This window comes from Centruroides vittatus, unplaced genomic scaffold (genome assembly GCF_030686945.1).
Source record: "Centruroides vittatus isolate TY-2023 unplaced genomic scaffold, ASM3068694v2 contig_272, whole genome shotgun sequence".
In the NCBI taxonomy this organism is placed as follows: Eukaryota; Metazoa; Arthropoda; class Arachnida; order Scorpiones; family Buthidae; genus Centruroides; species Centruroides vittatus.
This window is the reverse complement of record NW_027121732.1, coordinates 809,120-828,179: the sequence shown is the minus strand read 5'-3', so window position 1 is coordinate 828,179 and position 19,060 is coordinate 809,120. Positions and strand designations below refer to the sequence as shown.

Genomic DNA, 19,060 nt, shown 5'->3' with positions numbered 1-19,060 from the left:
AAATTTAATTTATAATTAAGTATTTAAGTAAAACAAGTAGAAGTAACATATAATTATTTTTATTTTAAAACAGATTTTAAATAACTTAAATAAATTTATATAAATAAAACAAATTTAAATAAGTTTATTCAATACAAAATTAATTGGATTGCATATATAACAAAATTTACAATTATTACACATTGTTTAAATTAATTTGAATTTCTAATAATAATGGAATTATCTACATTTTCATTTTTAATTTCATAAATGTTTGAACATTTGTTTTATATTTTCAAACTTTTGGTAATCATATTGAATTTCTTAAGTAAATATGATCTATAATATTAATGAATTAAGAATAAGAAATGCAGAATTTTAGGTTACGAAAGTATGTTTTCTGTTCTTTGTCGATCTAAATATATTATTTTATACTAGTGGACAACCTGCAGTATCGTGGGATAAGGCGTTGGGAGCATGAAATAATAATCATGCTTCCAATACCAACTATAAAAATGGATTACAAAATTTCTTTGTATACTACATTTAAAGTGGTAAATCCAATAGAACCCAAGTTCTTCTGGTTACTTTGACTCTCAATGAATATCTAAACTATTGCAGGACCACAAATGATTCATAGAATCTTAAAGTTGTCCATGAGCAAAGGTAGAAGAGGGAAGGTAGAAAAAATTATTAAAAAATGATTGATCAACACTTATAACATGCATAAAATTCATGTCAGACAGAACTCTTTATTAGGACCTATATACACAGATGCGTACATAGTTTGTGAATTCGGTATTGGTAGACCAAACACTAAATTGTTACGAAGAGTTTTTCAACTCCCTACACAAAATGCAGGAAATTTCAGAACTTTGGAACTCTAAATCTCTGAAATAAACTGCCAGATTCATAAAAAAAAATAAGTTTATTGTACATCTAAAGACCCACCTTTATGAATCAACATGTAAATCTTCAATTGAATCCATTGAAAAATCTAAGAATTTAGCTAACAAAAATGTAATGTAATGTAACAATAAATGTATGTAATGTTTTGTAGAAATGTAGAAGTAGGAGATATAAAATTTTTATACAAATAACTAAATTTTATAATTCCTTGAGAATTGCATTGAATTAGAAAGTTATAAAACTTGTATCTTGAGAGTCTAAATATCAGAGAAAACATTTCACAGATTTTTTTTGCATCATTTTATATACAAATAAAATATTGATTTTAAATCAACTTCATTTATTCTATTATAATTTTATTTGGATAATTTTTCAAGAAGTACAGTACATTTAAATTCAGGATTAATGTTGGAGAGTGTATTTTGAAAATATGAAAATAATTTAATAAAATTTTTATTAAATAATTTGATATAAACAATGGTTAAAATTACAGAAAAGTAGTGTTCAAATTATAGAATGAATTAAAAAAGTTTTTAACAATTTTTCAACTGATTTGTCAATGATTCTTTTCGTAAATAATTATTGTGAAATAATCAAAAATGTATAAAAGACAAATATTGTTTTTATTTTCAAATTTACTTTAGATAGATATAATAATAATATAGTGTCCTATTTGTAAACTTGAAGTGTTTAGAATGTTTTCAGCAATCTGTTCAAACTTATAAACTAGTTTCTTTGAGCTGAAAAACCCACTGTATTTTCAGCTCACTTCAGCTGAAAATACAGTGATATCTCATACTTCAAATGTTTCAGAGTCAAAACAATCATTCTACATTTGAACTGTGCACATAATGAAAAATGTGCTTGCTGTGTAAATATCGTGTGTTGTGCTCCTAAGTTGTTTCTCACTCTCTGTGAAAACATCTCTTACAATACACTCATGTATTTTCAATGCTTTTTCTCATTTTATTTTTTGGTGTGTTGGTTATAAATAAAACCCCCTATCTATTAACCATGGTGTCCAAGAAGAGTATAGAAGCAACAAAGTCTAAGAAGAAAGTTGTAGTATTGATGATTAAAGTGAAAAAGGAACTTATCACAAAGGAACATTTAATTGCCTATGTAAATTATCATTGTGGTGTTGTGGTTAGACCTACATAATAAACTTCTAATATTAATGAAATAAACACAAGTTGTGAGTGTTTTAATCCTATGTTATATTGAAAATAGTGGCTGAAATATCAAATACACTTGATAATTGAACCTAAAAATAAATAATAATAATTATTCTTCACACTTCTCTCAGGTCTTGCAGCTCATTATATGCACACCTCACAGTTTGAGAATCAGTAATGATGATCCCTATTTTAGACAGAAAACTTTTTTGAACAGATGTAACCAATAATAGTGCATGAAGTTAGTTCATGGTACAATGGTAAGCCTACATATTGCAGTAATATCAAATTATATATATGTTAAATTTAATTAAGTATTGGATATTGTAAGCAGAAAAGCAGCAAACAAAACTTGAATGAAGATTTGCTTGATCAGTATTATTAAAGGAGCATAATCATTGTCTCACTGTTTAAAATGCAATAGCCCACAAGGTGTCTTGTGGGGACCACAGGGACAAATGTGCTGAAATATGTCTGTTTTTTCCTCCAATATTCATACTAAATACAGTACTGTTCAAGTCTTGCACCAGTTACAAAATCTGGTTACTTCTGGTAAGTGTTCACATTAGCAGCAATAAGTAAAGTTAAGATCAAAAGTACTTTATCATCATTAATGGTTTATTAATCTAGTTTTCAAACATTTTGTTTTCTTATAATACAGTGTTATGGAGAAGAGATTTGTTTGATGATTTTTGGAGAGGAGATAGGTTAGATGGGCACTACACAAATAGTATGGCAAAAGAAGCTGACCATTGCTGATTTAGAATATTTACTAATTTAAAATTTTTACATTTTAGGAAAGTTATTAACATAGTTTTTCTCTGTATTTATTGACAGTATAATTGATAAACTAATTAAATAAATTTCCATCGCAAGAGGAACAATTTGGTACAGTTTAAAAACTATTTCGGCAAAAAATACCTTCCAAGGTATATTTTTCAGTGATATTCAGTCTTTAACTGATTATGCTTGACCCATTTGGGCTTCCTTTTCTCCTCTTTTGAAAAAATTATATTTTAGAAAGTTTGGTATTTACCTTCTCCTGTAAGCTATTTCGTCTGTCTTTTACTGATTCACCTGATGTTACTTGTATTTGCTTAAGACCTCCTGATCTTACTAAACAGATTTCTTATTTTTATCAACTATTTACTTAGAAATACTATAACAGTTTGCTTCCTTCTCACTATATTAGCCTAAGAATCATGTCTGTTTGAACCAGAAATAGTTCTTTTTTTTTTTTATGTTACATTTTCTCACCTCAATATTACTATCCATTACTTCTTTTTCTGTTGTTATAAATCTAATTTGGACCGAAGGTCCGGGTAGCGTAACTGGCAGCGCGTCTGCACGGTAAGCGGGAGTTGCGGGTTCGAGTCCCGCTTCGGGCCGATTCTTTTCTTCCATTTTAATCTAAATTAATTAATTAAATATTATAATTATTAATTTTAATAAGAGATGGTGTCTAATGCCTAACTCTAGTGCCAAATTTATTTCTAATCTTTAATCACATATCCAAAAATTTAACCCGATCATGTACAGCAGTTGTTGTATTTTCTAACTATAAAAGAATATTATGATAAAATACTGTAGATATTATATAACTTTATCTCAAATTATACATATTTTTATACGATTTATGTTCTTGTGTTTTTTTCATATTTTTAATGGGCTGTGTTATATTGGAGCAGCAATTATTGTCCTTGTGATAATGCCTATATTAATAAATAAAGTATAATAAGTAAATATCAGTAGAAAGAAAATTAAAATATATAAAAGTAATCTAGCATGTACAAGTACATTACTGAATATATTTTGACATGATCTATCTTTATATGTTTTGGATGCTTTTAAAAAAAATTGAATTCTCATAGCTCATGCCTTGTAATGCTCTTATGAAATATATATCAGTAATCAATATTAACGTGGTGAAGATAGTGCAGCATTCACAATTTTAGCATCAGTCTGGTAAAGTAAAAGTAAGTGTACACTTTTATCAGTAAATGAATATTTATGTTTATGATCATTAAAATTTATATTCACGGAGAAATTTTTTAATTATATAATTCAAAGCCTATGATAACTTAAGAAAATATATGTTAAACGTTCAAACATTTTTAATATTAATGATTAGCTATCTTAAAATTGAATAATAATTTAAAATAATTTGTCAATTCTATTATTAATTTTAATTTATACAAGATTTTTCAAAAAATAATCCAAAGATGAAACAAATTTAATAATTAAATTTTCGGAATTATAAAGTCTAAAATATTTATGAATGACAAAACTATTGATAAGTACAGAATTTATTTATTGACATCATGAAATTTAATTCTTTCGTCAAAAAAATTAGCATGCATTACAATAAAATTTTCATTCCTAACATTGAAATATCTTGTATAATTTAGCAAAAACTAGACTGTTATGGCAACATATTCATAAATGCAAAATCATCATCAACAGAAATTAAATTTGAATAAATAATAATTTATAAAGCATCAATTATTTGAAACATAGCTTCATTTTACAAATTTTGAATTAAAATTTCATTAATATTAATATATACTAATTTATTATAAACTACAAAAACGTACAATTTTCCTGGAGAAAAAATAAACTGAAAACAGTCTAGGGTTTTCATATCTTTAATTTTGAATAATAAACTTACATGAACTTATCTATTTATAATCACGAGTCTATCCTATCAAAATATACAGAATAATTCATTTCTGTACTATTGACACCCACCCATCAGGCCATTTGTTGGACTACAGGCTAGAAACCCTGAGGTGGTGGCTAAAACCAGATAAAAATGAGAAGACAAGCATCAAGGAAAGAGAATGCAGAGAAAGAAGAATAAGCAAATAATGTAGATAAAACTAAGAATTAATATTCATCACATTCAAGTTACAAACATACTCTAAATTTTTATATAAAATTTTAATAAATTTAAATTTTAAATAAAATATTCTTAATCAAAAAAGTGCACTAGATCATTCAAGAATAAATTACTATATATTTAAAATATTCTCTTATTAAAAAAGAAAATCTAAGTGTGTTAATGTGCATTCCAATATTGCAAAACCATTAATTTTTTTTTTATTAAAAATAAATAAATAAAATTTGTAGTAGTAAAAATGTATAAATATATACATTTACTTATAATTATACAGATGAAGGCAAATATAATTTTGTGACATCCTTGATAAAAAAAAAAAAAAAAAAAAGAGAGAGAGAAATAAAAATGCAACTGTTGCAAACATTTAAAAGCAAATAGCATGCATCTATAAAATAAAAGTTAATCACTACTTTTATCATTTATAAACACTTTATTCTCTCTAGCAATCAATCAGACATCACTATTAAAAATAAAAATTTCTCATAATTACTTTACCATAAAATTGACATCAAAAGTCATATTAACTTTTTAAAAATCATGCACGTTATTGAAATATATAAATCGCAGAATTCTGGCTATATTTTGCTATAAAAATATTTAGAATACTTTAAGTTTTGTGTTGTAATAATAAATTATAAATGAAAAAAAAAAAAAAAATGATTTTAAAGTCTCCTAGGAAACTGTTATGACTGGATGATTGAACTGAACTGATGAAAACAGATGGCTTCTTCAATAATTATTACAAGTAATTTTCAATTAAAAATTATATATTTGGAAAATGTGATTCATTAAATAGTTAAAGTTGCAGAATTTTTAATACTTTAGAATTGAATATAAATATTAAAACGTCAAATGCAAAAAAAAATAGAATAATTATTAATGACTTTTAATGTACATCTAATGCATTTACATGTTTTTAAAATTTTATTCGAATATTTTCTCAACGTATGGCCAGACATTTAGATCTCGAAGAAAGCATAGAACTCGGGAAAATCTTATTAAGAATTAAATTATTATAGTAATGATAAACTATTATAATATCAAAAATATTAGTTTTTAATGCATTCAAAATAAGAAATTAATTTATTAACTGCTAGAGAGAATAAATCACAAAAAAAAAAAAAAACTTAATTATGAAATATATACATTATAGCATTTTGAGAGACATATTAAATTTTAGGGTAACAAATAATGCAAATTAAATAAATTGACAAAATAAATTATTCTGTAACCATTAATCAAAACAGAAAATGAGAGATTCATAGCCACAACTTCAGGAATATTCAATTTAGCAATAATTCCATTATTTCAACTAAACGTTGAAATAAAAATAACAACACACACATTATTTATTCTTACCAAAACTACTTTGAAATATAAAAGTGACCCAAATTATATAAATGGGAAAAAGAGAAGAAGTGTATTTAATTATCTTAAATTTATATTTGCGATTTTGATATCTATTTACAAGCAAACTTCTTTAAGAATATTTTAATAACTAGCAAAACAGAAAAGTAAAATTTGAAGCTTAAGTTTCTAATAACAGCAGAAATAATAAACATAAATGAGACAGAAGAGCATTCACTGATTTTTATTTATTTTTTTTTTTTACACAGCACTGTCATTTACATGCAGAAATTTTCAACATTCTATTTTTATAAACAATTAAATCATGCTTAACTTTTTACAACAAAGATGCCACAAAGTTGATAGTGCTGTTTCTAGTTTATTTATATCTTTATAATTTTTATATTATCTAATAATATTTTATTTTCATTAATTTTAAAAGTTTATGAATCTATTTAAAGCAATCTAAAATATATTAAATATTTTTTTGAAATACTTACCAATGTGGGAGGAAAAATTGGAACACCACCTACAGGTGGTTTAATAGTTTGAGATTGCATTTGAGGTTGTGATTGTGGCTGTGGTTGTGGTTGCGGTTGCGGTGGCTGTAGTTGTGGTTGTGTTTGAGACTGTGGCGGTTCTGGCATGTGAGCGAGATCATTCATAGCAAGTTCTTCGGACTATAATAAGTCAAAATTAAATTTTTAAGTGGAAATGATAAAATTAAAATATTACTCAGAACTAAAATATATTTTTTAAGTTAAAATTCGTTTTGAATAAACAGTTAATTAAATAAAATATACTTATTTTATTTTCTGTTTCTTCTATCAGAAAAATTATGAGAGAAGCCTATAGTTTTGCTAACAGAATACAATAATCATTCATTTCCTTAATTCTACTGACAATATTTGTGATTTATAAATTACTAATAATATTAAAATCAATAATAAAGTAAAAATATACTTTTTTTTTTTATATAATTTACAGAAACTATAAGTGATTTCAAATATGAAACTAAGTGTCAGATGCACATAGCTAGACAATGTAATTGTATTATTTATTAATTAAATTTAAGTTGAATTTTGGAGGCAATTTTTCGAAGAAAAAAGTGCGTCTTATAGTCCTTAAAATACGGTATACAAAGAGACTATTAAAAATATCTTAGAAGATATTACAATTGCAAAATTTAATACAGATGATGATAATTTGAATTATTGGAAAATTTAAAATCGAAGTATTTTATTTTATTTTTTTTCAAAGTGGCTATTTATACATACAGTATATATACTCGATTGACTATTTAACCCTTTTAAAGCCATGACGTAAAGATGACAGTTTTAATGTTATATATAATTTAGAATATCCTAGATTTCGATTATCGATATCCTAATTATATTTGATTATATAATTCATTTCCATGAGTAACTCTGCACGAATGGCCATTTTATTCTGTTCATTTTGATCAAAACAAACTCAAACACTTTTTTGACACAAAGAAATATATAATAATATATGTATAGATATGTATGTATGTATAGTATACATATATGTTTTCTACCAGAATGATCTAGTAGCAATTCATTAACCATGGCTGCTTCCGATGATGATGCTTTGGATTTATTGGACTTGGTGAATATTAATTAATTGTACTAGTTGTGATGCTGCACCCAAAAATGTCTTTTTGGGTGCATCCTTGTTGGTGAGAAAATGTCAATTAATCCAGCAAATTGTATGTTGAAATCTGGATCGTCTTTTGTGTTTACAATGAACTGTTTGCTATTTGTGGTTAATAAAAATTAAAAACTAGAAAAAATTAAAAATAGTTTTCTTTTGAACTAAATTTCTAGTAACAGCTGACAAAAATGGAGCCTGTTGCAATCGTCTGACATATAGAACGTATAGTAGAAATATATGTATAAATAGCCAATTGCATATACATACTGTACATATAAATAGCCACATCCATTTTTTTTTTCACAATTTAAATAATTTCTTTACAGTATGTTTTTACTAATTCCTTACAGTTAGTTTTTATTTTGATTACATTGTATATCACAATGTAGTCAAAATAAGAACTAAAACATTATTTCCACACAAAATTTAGAAAAAAATAATATAATATTTATAGCATTTTTCATTTTGTTAAGTGAATTTACTAGAACATCAATATTTCATCAACAAACTGACATATATAATAAATAAATAATCACATTTTTTGCACTGGAAATATATGTTTGTTATTTCTTTGAATCTGTCTTTATATTAGCTTATCAGGATGATAAAATGAATAAAAGATAGCTAGAAGATCACTTTGACTCAATAACTAGGGGTGTGAATAAACTTTAAAATATTTTCAGTTAAGTTAGTTAATTCTCATAAGAATATTACATGATGCACTTATTATAACTAAATTTAATAATATATTTAGTTTAATACTAACACGACTGTATGGAACTTGTCCTGAAAAATATTTTTTAAGAAAATGAATGCAAAGTTTGGAAATAGTAAGTATTTAAATATAATAATATGATAAAGGGAAAACATAATATTAATAAAATAAACAAACTATTTCTTAAATCAGTTAAAAGTTTTAATAACACACTGATCATTTATTGAATAACTATGAGCATTTTATGCAAGACAAAACTGTGGTCTTTTCCAACAAATTGCTAGATGATGATGATCAAGGAAGTGGCAATAGCATATTTAGCATTATCCTTGGGTACAACACAATGAAGCAAGTGGAGCCTTGAAAGTCATGTGGTATTAACATGTGACACGAGAATGAGCGATGATATCACTCATTCAGTTGGCATTTCAACTCTGGTTCATAGAACTTGGCCATCAAGTTTCCACTTGTTGCCATTTCTATACATCATTCAGAGTTAAGTCACCCATCCTGCAGCAATTTTAAGTATTTCCAGCTTTTTTGTCAAGATGTAGTAAATGCTGGAAGCTGCAATGCCTACTTCAGCACTCTGATCATCATTGGACTTGCCAATAAATTTTTCCAATAACCTCAAAACAGCTTCCATATGCTATTTGACTGTTGCAGTAATTGGATAGCCACTATACATAATCTTAATATTCTCCTGTCCACAGTGAACATCTTTGATTCAATAAGAAACAGCATAATATGACAGTGTGGCATTGCCATATGCAAACTTTTGTGACACTTCCGCAGATTTCAACTATGTGCAAACTTGAATTATTATTAAACCTTGTTCTTGGCAAGTACATTGCTTAAGGCAGTAAAATAAACACTTCAATGTTTGGCATGTTCCTACTTCTCACTACAAATGTAAGTGAAAAAAGTACACCAACACAAACATGAACAGTCAAAAAAAATATTTGGTGGTGGGTTTTTAACAATTTGTGTTATGGCCAATTGCCAGTATAAAAAAATAGTCTTCATACATTATGTTTAACTATACAATGGTTTAATCAATTTTTAACACAATTTTATTTTAAATATTTCACTATAATTATACTTAAAAGTCCACTATGATATATATACCTAATATCAGTAAAATATTTGTTTTATATAGTATTTTTTTGAGTGATAAACAAAAGCTAGTTTTTGATTAATTTAAATTAAATGCATCATTCGTACATATTTGATATTGTATCAGTCATAACATAAATAAATCTAACTGATTATTTTTTTGTTTCATGTTATATAAAAAAACTATAAAACTCAATGAAGAATTATGGCTAACTTTTCCTGAATTGAAATGCAAGAAATCAATTAAAGAAATTAATTTGATCTATACATTAAATATTACTAATAGAAGACAGAAATACAGGAAGTATGTATAATCATACTTATAGCAACAAAAATTGTTTTGAAAGTAAAAAATTAAATAAATAAAAAGCAAAATAATTAATACACAAATTATAGTTCTAATAGATTTTCTTTTATATTAGTTTAACTTCAAAATTAGTTTTAAAGAGAACATTATCAATAACAGTTTACAAGTTGATGTAATTTATTTATTTATTTTTTATCAATATCGCTATGATAACCTGAATGAACAAGGTTGTTTTGAAATTTATAAAATAAAAAAAGGAATGTTTAAACATTATGTTCTAGAATCATGATGATCAGCAAATCTCCAGAAGTTATATAATGTTTTATACATTAATGTATATTCTTTCAATATTAAATGAATTTACTTAATAATAGTAAAATTCTTTTTATTACACAGATAATAAATTAATGGCAGTAATAATTACGGTAGAGTCTCTATAGTCCACCATATCCAGTAATCCAATGGGATCTCTGTAGGATAGTGCACATGAAATTTTTGTGTTACTACTTGTCTATGTATGTGACAGAGAGACTGATGCACATGTATACTGTCAGTTGCTAGCTGTTTGTTGCACATGTAATCAGCAAAACAGTCACAATCACGATTAATAAGATAAACTAACCTGTGAATTAAGTGTGTTTTTTACTATATAGTACATAAATACATATACATTTGTAAAATCCAGTAATCCAACAATCTGCTGTAATCAACACCTGTCCATCTGAAATATATCAAATTACAGAGACTCTACTGTACTTAAATCTAGTAGTAAAACTTCACTGAACATAAAAAAAATAACTCTTTTCTTATTTAATCAAAACAATCTCTGATATTATCTTTAATTATGCAAAATATAGTTAATATATGTTTTATAAAATAACTTAATATGAAGTTACATTGTTCAGAGATGAAACTTTAACTGAATTAAATTTAGAAAAATTTTCTCGTTTTTTTTTTGTAAATATCAAGAGACTGTAATAAACTAATTTTTGGGTTTCAAATATAAGATCTTATGCTGTATCTTTGCATTTAAAATTAATAATAAATATTTAAAATTTACATTTTGAATGTTTCGAAAGTAATTCTTTTTAATTTTTATTTCAACATTAAACATGCAAACTTGCCTATTTATTTGTTCATTTTTTTTTTTATGTGACTTCTGCAAACACAAAGCTAATTTAAACGGTTTTGATTAATTTCTATATATAGAATATATAAAAAACTTAATATTGTATTATTCAAAACTTTGTACAGTTTATTGTAATAGTATTATAATACTTTGAAATAACATCATCGTTAAATGTACTGTATAAGCAACAAAATATTACAAATTAATAATTAGTTTAGAAGTTTTAATTAAAACAATTATATTAAATTTCATTATAAAATATAATATTTAATATTATATTGGTATTTTTAAATTAAAATATATTGAACTACATAATTAACAGGTAATTGATTATATTTGTCCTCCCTTTATCTTAAAACTTGAATTAAAATAAAATGATTAAAGTTTATATTCAGAGAGTTTTGGATTTTAAAAATTAATTTTGTAAATTAAATTTTAAATATTTATTCTATACATTAAATAAAGAAAATTATAGTTCAGAAATGAAATTAGTAAATATTTAAATAATACAACTGTCATTGTATTTAAAATATTTTAGGTATTGCAGAATATTTTAAAAAGTTTATTTTATCAAAATATTACAAAATCTAATTAGAATATTTGTAAAGTTTTCATAAAATTTAAAATCACCTGGAGCAACAGTATTTAATTCCCTTCCTCTAGATAATGTTCTGTCCTCGTAATTTGTTCCACCTTGAGTACTAATTGGTCGACTTAGTGTATTGTTGGCACTTGCAGGAGGAGAAGCCGTAATTCGAGCAATCATTGTTCTAGTAATAAAATGACCCTCTTTCCATCCTGCTTTTTTATAAACTTCCCTAAGTTCTTGATGTTGCCACATATTAAACAGAAGCTATAAATAAATAATTCATTTTAATTATAAACTTTGGTTTATATTCAAAATTTTATATTGCATCATAAAATGGATATTATATTGAACTTATCTGACATACATTTGGATAAATCAAAAATAATTATCAATTATTACAAGTATTATGAATTTTTTTTCCTTTCTTTAATCAGATCTCTCTATAATATTAATAATTTATAAGACAATCTGGCACTAGAGTTAGGCGTTAGAGAGATCTCTCTTTTTGTATAAAGATTAGTAGCTTTGTTCTTTACTCTATCAATTCTGTTGATAATTTTTATATTTGAGAACTGATGATGAGACCTAAGTCTCATTATTATTTTATTAGAAATCTTAAATAAGAAATTCTTTTTCAGTGAACTGATATTCTATAAGAACAATACAGAATTTCATTACACTGATACTATAAAATATATGGGAAAAAATATTTAATTTTCCTCATTTGTTTAATCTGTAAAACATGATTTTGTCTATTCAAAATCACACATTCATGGACACAAATTCATATCAATATTATCCTATAAACAAATGATATGTTTCTATTATAACAAAAATGCAACAACATTGATGATACTTAATTTTCTTCTCTACATGAACTATTTTCATATAAGAATTCATAATACATGTATGAATTCTTTCTTAATTTTCTGGATGTTTGAACATTGTTGATATTATTTCAGTTGAATGAAAATAAGGCAATCTATTTTCTTTCTTAAATTCAATAAAGCGACAACTATAGATTTTGTTGGATGAAGTCCATTGGTTTATCTAATCTTGTAAAATTTTTAATAATACATTTATACATTATACATTTTTGAAATTAAGATTTAAAATTGTATTTTTAAATGAATCAATTTTCATTCACAACAACTGTTGCTTTTTATCCACTGAAAATTGAAAATATTTATACATTTTTCTTTCTGAATAATGATTGCATCAAAGTGAAAATCACATCACTACAGTTAAATGTCTTTTGTTTAATGAAATTACTGTGTTTAATGTATAAGACTACGTTGATGAATTGCACTTTTCAAAAGTGTAAAAGAACTATAAAAATTTTAATTAGTTGATGAATACAACACAAATAATTTTAATTGAATTATCATTAATTAATATCATATGTCATTTGTTTTAGTTCTTCAAACAATTTAAGACATATGGCAAAATTTAAATAATTAAACTGAATTAATAGTTTCAATATTGTAATAAGTCATAAATTTTAAAAATAAAGGTATCTTTTTTGTATTTATTTCCTTCACACATAAAAAATGACAAAATTTGAATTTTTCATTGACAATCTTAATCATATGCATTTATTTATGTTAAGCATTCAAATTATATGATTTATCATTCTTATCATTTTAAATTTATTTCATAATTTAACATAAATTATGAACTACATTTAAGTAACAGTTAGAAATTCTTTTACATTTTTTAAAATTATAATGAATAATAAAATAAATTTCAACTATAATAACTTTTTAATAAATAACCGTATCTTTATATATGAGAAATTTTGATATTATTTTTAAAAATGCTTGCAATTATGTGACATATTAGTTTGAAAATAAAAATATATTAATGCATATTATTTAAATTACCTGAGAGGTAAATTTCACTACTCTGGAAGAAAATTTTCCTTTCTGTTTAGTGATGTAGGTTAATCGTTCGACACCACCCCATTCCAATAAGGAACGAGAAAAATCACTATTTTTAACAATGACTTCATTTAAAGTGGCAAGTACGGCTGCAATTGTATCATCAGAAGTTCCAGCATCATGTTGTGGATTTCCTGGAGGAAGTTTTTGGACAAGATCCCTAATAGCATATTTGCCTAAATTAAAAGATTTTCTTTTTATTAATATTTATAAATTTTATTGAAATAGCAAGCATATAATTTAAATAATTCGTTATAAAAATTATTTAGCACCTATAAGTTCTTTATTGCGTTGATCCATTGCTAAATTTCTTAATGCGGTAGCTACAGCACAAACAACTCTATCAACTTCCATTCGTAATAACTCTACTAATATAGGCAATCCTTTCTCTTTTCTTACTGCTGCTCTTATATCAATACTAGGCTGTAAAAGAAAAGAAATTTCTAACTTAATAAACATCTTAAAGTTATGAATAATTTACATGAATTATTATTATTTTACCTGCCAATAACAAGCAGCTAAATTCTGAATACCTCCAGCAGCAGCTTCTAACGTTTCAGGATTAGAACATTCTGATAATAAGGCTAAATAAGGTTGAACAACTTCTGGCTGCCATAATAAATCCATTCCTTTCACTGGTTCTGATCTTGGTCTAGAACTTCCACTTGTGACAATACCATCTCGCTTTTGCTTCTCTGCACTTTGAGCTTCTTTTTTCTTCTTACTTGTGCCAAAACAACCTAAATTTTCTCCCACTTGTATTTTAGAAATAATATTCGGTGAAAACACTGTAGGATTTAAGTTTTTTTATGTACATCTTAAAAAATATTTTATAATATAAATATATTATGTTAATTTTTAAAGAATTTTATTTGATTATAAACTAATAAAAATAATAGTGCTAGGTTTTTTTTTAAAGAAACAAACAATATTTTGAAGATTTAGTACCTTTATTAATTGGCACCATTGCACGAGTTTGTGGAGGTGATATAATGTGTTTGTCGTAATCTGGATCTTCTACTTCTTGACATCGGTATGATAAATTTCTTAGTATACAAACACAATTTTCTACACTTTTATTATCCATATCATTTTTGCCTATAGCAGCACGAACAATATGAAGTAAAGAATCTACAAGACCTTCACATTCTCTTAATTTTTTACGTGCGTATTCACCGGCAGAACTTACGTTCCTTAAGGAAAAAAAATTTTTTTGAATCAATCAAATTTAAACAAGAAGAGAGAATTTGAATTAAATATATTATTTTGATCATTAAAGCTTCTGTTTAAATAAAACTAAGAAAGGATTAAATAATTAAAAAACAGACATTGGTATTATAGTAATTTAACTTGCAAAACTGACAAATATATAATTTTCTGAATTAGGTACCATCTGAAAAGCATTATGATTTGATTAAATGTGTCAAACTGTCAATCAAATAGTTTTTCCTAAACTTCTTTTTCAAAACTAAAATTTAATTTCTTGTTATTTTTTTTTAAAATAATTATATTCAAATGCTTGACAACAATTTTTAATCAATGTACAAGAAATAAAAACTAAAGATTATTTATGACAAACAGGTATTCATCATTACTTATTACTCATAAAGAACAAACCATAAAGTATAAGTTAAACTGAATAAAAAATTGTTTTTGCTGACAAACTTTGTAGAAAATATTAAATTTTATTATTAGATCAAAACAACACAAGCTTTAAATAAAACAAATTTATAAATATTTACATACTGTATGTAAATATTACATTATTAAAGGAAAATAATCTGATATCAATGCTATCAGAATTAAATTTATTCCTAGGGTTTACTCATTAACTAACTAATGAAGCAAACATACCTCAAAACTCCACTAGCATTTCTAAATACAGTTGACCAATAAATTTCTTGTGTTTTGATTTGATCTGAAGGATCTCTGTTACGATCCCACCCAGAATGAGGAATTATGACGTGATTAACTAATACCGTGAGAGCATCATCGATAATGGGCTTTTTGAGTTCCTTGAAATATTTTAATCAATGTAAGTTTAAATCAACTATCATTTAAATTAATGCTAAATTTGTTCTAATAGTTTAATTATACCTCTGATGATGATAAATTCCATAAAATTCCAGTTACTAACTCTCTTATTTCGTTATCAGGTGTTTTCCTGAGAAGTTGGACAAGTGTAGGAATGCCTCCAGCATTACGTATTGCTCTCTGTTCAAAATAACATTAAAAAACTGAAAGCAGAATATTTTACAAAAAATTAATATTTAAACATAACTAACCTTGTTTTCTTCATTCTGTCGCCCAAAAGACAAGTTTCTAAGAGCTCCACATGCATTTCTTTGAATTTCAGGTATTTCTTGATTGAGCAAATCAACTAACTGTGGAATGCCTCCAAGGACTCTGGTTTAAAAAAAAATATATATATATATATGTAATTTAACCTAATAACACATTATAGAAAAAATTATTTTATTAAAATAATACCAAACTCTATGTCTTATTTTTATTACCTTTATGAAAAAAATACATACTTATAATATTGTATTTATTTTACTATTCTAGGTTATTATATATATTTATTTGCATGCAGTTTCTGTAATAAATAGTAAAGAAACGAAAATAATACTTTAAGAGATCATTTACCCTTAAGATTAAATAAATAAGACTATGTGTAAAGAAAATTTTGGTTTCATTAACTCCAAGTTAAAAAAGCAACATGCAAAGATATTTACTGGTCAACCATTCTAAACAAAATTTTTTTAGCACGATTATACTTGATAGTAAACATTAACAGAATGTCCAAATGTAGTTTGAAGAGAAAAAAAATGAAAAATTGTAATATTAACATTTGCAATCGAAATTTATAATATAAAATTTTGGAACAACATTATGATGTGTACCAATGTTAAGCAAAGTGTTACTACAAAAATTTCATATATATTAATAGTGAACTTAATGTAAATTCTTTTGAGGTTTGCCTAAATTGATAAAAATAACTAACTGATAACATTAAGTGAGGGAAAGAAAGTAAGAATAGTCAGTGAAAAATTGTTTTATTGACTCTAACATTAAATAGGACTAGTTGTTTTAACTTGGTTTATCGATTATAATTATTTTTATCTGTTTATCTGCATGTTCAGTCTTCAACAGCAGCTAGGATATAACTGAAATGAGAAATGCCAGCAGTTTAAACTAAGGTATTGCAAAAAACTAACAATTAAAATGGTTAACATTTAATGTTTACTTATTGCTAGCTTAACCAATGATTTAATGTGTTTGTAACATGTAATCATTATGTTGAGTCAATAGAATGAAAAGACAATACAGGTAGTTGTCAACTTATAACTATAATTGGTTCCAAGGAACTGGTCATAGACAAATTTGGTAGTAAGTTGGCCTTCACATTTTATGTCATTCTAATATATCTCTAAATATTGTTTTCTTATTTTTACCCTCATTAATCTTATGTGGAATTTTTAACATATATCTTATGGGCAAAATGATAGGACTGAGAACGAACAACTTAGACATATAAGCATCTCATATGGGAACATCAGAATAACTACATACTACACCAGGATAAAGTTAATAACAATCTTCTGTAACTGCATTTAAATACAACTCATACCTTGAAATAAACACCTTTAAAATGCAGCCTTTTTATTTGTTTTTCCAAATGTTTTCAGCAATTTTGAATGGTCTTCCTCAGGAATAGAAAAAATCGAATGATTCTGGTTTTGCTTTCTATAACAAATTTTCTTTTGGAACATTTAAACATTTGAATTTTCTTATCTAGAGCGCATGCTCATTCAAAAAGAATAACAATTTCTCTCCTGTTTGTCCCTTTTTAATACTAAAATTATGATATTACGCTTGCTGTCTACACTGCATGACTTTACTCGACTCTCTGTAGTTTATTGCTAATCCTTTCTGGTTTGTCTTATTTATTTGCCATGCTTCAGCATATTTCAGGTGTCTCTTGTCCTGGATCTTTTGTATTATTTTAGCTCTTTCCCAAACTACTAAGACCTCTGTCAGGTCTGATATAACATGCGTTGCTAGTGCTGTTACTGGCTGCTCGTTCTATATGTTCCTTTTATGCTCTTTTAGCCTTTCATTCAACAACTTCCTTGTGGCTCCAATGTAGTATAGCTCTTTTTGTTGCCTTTCATCTTGTACTGGTATTCTATAAACTCCTGTTATCAGGTTCCGGTCTATGTCTTGCTTGTCTGTACACAGCATTTGGTATACTTTAAAAGAAATTCAACAATATACCAAATGCTGCATACAGACAAGCAAGACATAGACCAGAACCTGATACCAGGAGTTTATAGAATACCAGTGCAAGACATGGGTATAGTGTCGTATACTGGTGGATTGTCAGTGCATGATCACCTTGTAAATTATAAGATTTGTATATATATATTCATAGTTATAGTTAGGTTAAGTCATCAGTCAGATATCTTTGTAAAGCCTTGTTATGCTCCTATGTTGTGAGGTTGATTAGACATAATTGTACTGTGTACAGCTATTACATATTAATAATTCTTGTAACTATAAAGGATAAACTTTTTTTTTTGTATTGACAACATCTCTGAAGCGTGTGTGTTTAGTTGTAAAGTCCTTAACACTCTTGCCCCAACACAACATCAGGAACTACTTGGTTGATCCCACACGGAAAAGATTAGCAATAAACTACAGAGAGTCAAGTAAAGTCTCTGCAGCGTAGAGAGCAAGCATAATATGATAATTTTAGTATGAAAAAGTAAGAGGGATCATTTCCACTATCTCATTCTGGTTATCTAGCAGCAAGTCATCTGGGAGGGTGGATCCTGAATGGGTCTGTTGATAATGTTCAAAGAAACTATATACAAGGGCGGTTTTTTTCAAGCTCCGATTGTCCATAAAACAAAAACAAGTGTAAATAACAAAATGAATTTATTACCAAAAGTTAGGTACAAACATGGTTACTTTTCAACATAATCACCGTGAAGATTGAGGAATTTGTCATGTCCATCCATCCCCTTGTCATAGAATGTTGCCGTCAGTGAATTGAGATGACCTTAACAACATTATTTTGAAGATCGTCATTAGTCTCAAACCTCTGCCCTGATAGCCATGTTTTCAGTTCAGAAAAGAGGTGCAAGTCTTCACGCATTAAAAAGTTCCAATATGGGTGGTAGTCTGAAAGGTGTAAATCTTCACCACTTTTAAACACCCAGCATACAGCCCCAATTTAGCACCAAGCAACTTTCATCTGTTTCCTGAACAGAAA

At 26.1% G+C, this 19,060-nt stretch overlaps 1 protein-coding gene across 7 annotated transcripts in view; it reads right to left on the bottom strand.

The window, feature by feature from the left end:
- The window catches only part of LOC136971780 (catenin delta-2-like), a 118,587-nt gene that overhangs the window by 2,273 nt on the left and 97,254 nt on the right, over positions 1-19,060 (bottom strand). For 4 of the 7 annotated variants that reach the window (XM_067266283.1, XM_067266281.1, XM_067266285.1 and 1 more), the window contains 10 exons: positions 16,065-16,185; positions 15,877-15,993; positions 15,634-15,794; positions 14,728-14,972; positions 14,281-14,567; positions 14,052-14,202; positions 13,723-13,955; positions 11,881-12,103; positions 8,750-8,769; positions 6,810-6,989 (listed from right to left, as the gene is read on the bottom strand). In XM_067266283.1, coding sequence (XP_067122384.1) covers positions 6,810-6,989; positions 8,750-8,769; positions 11,881-12,103; positions 13,723-13,955; positions 14,052-14,202; positions 14,281-14,567; positions 14,728-14,972; positions 15,634-15,794; positions 15,877-15,993; positions 16,065-16,185 — 1,738 coding nt within the window. Of the gene's footprint in view, positions 1-4,731; positions 4,860-6,809; positions 6,990-8,749; positions 8,770-11,880; positions 12,104-13,722; positions 13,956-14,051; positions 14,203-14,280; positions 14,568-14,727; positions 14,973-15,633; positions 15,795-15,876; positions 15,994-16,064; positions 16,186-19,060 lie in introns of all 7 variants that reach the window. The other 3 variants (XR_010880216.1, XM_067266286.1, XM_067266284.1) reach the window with 3 other exon arrangements.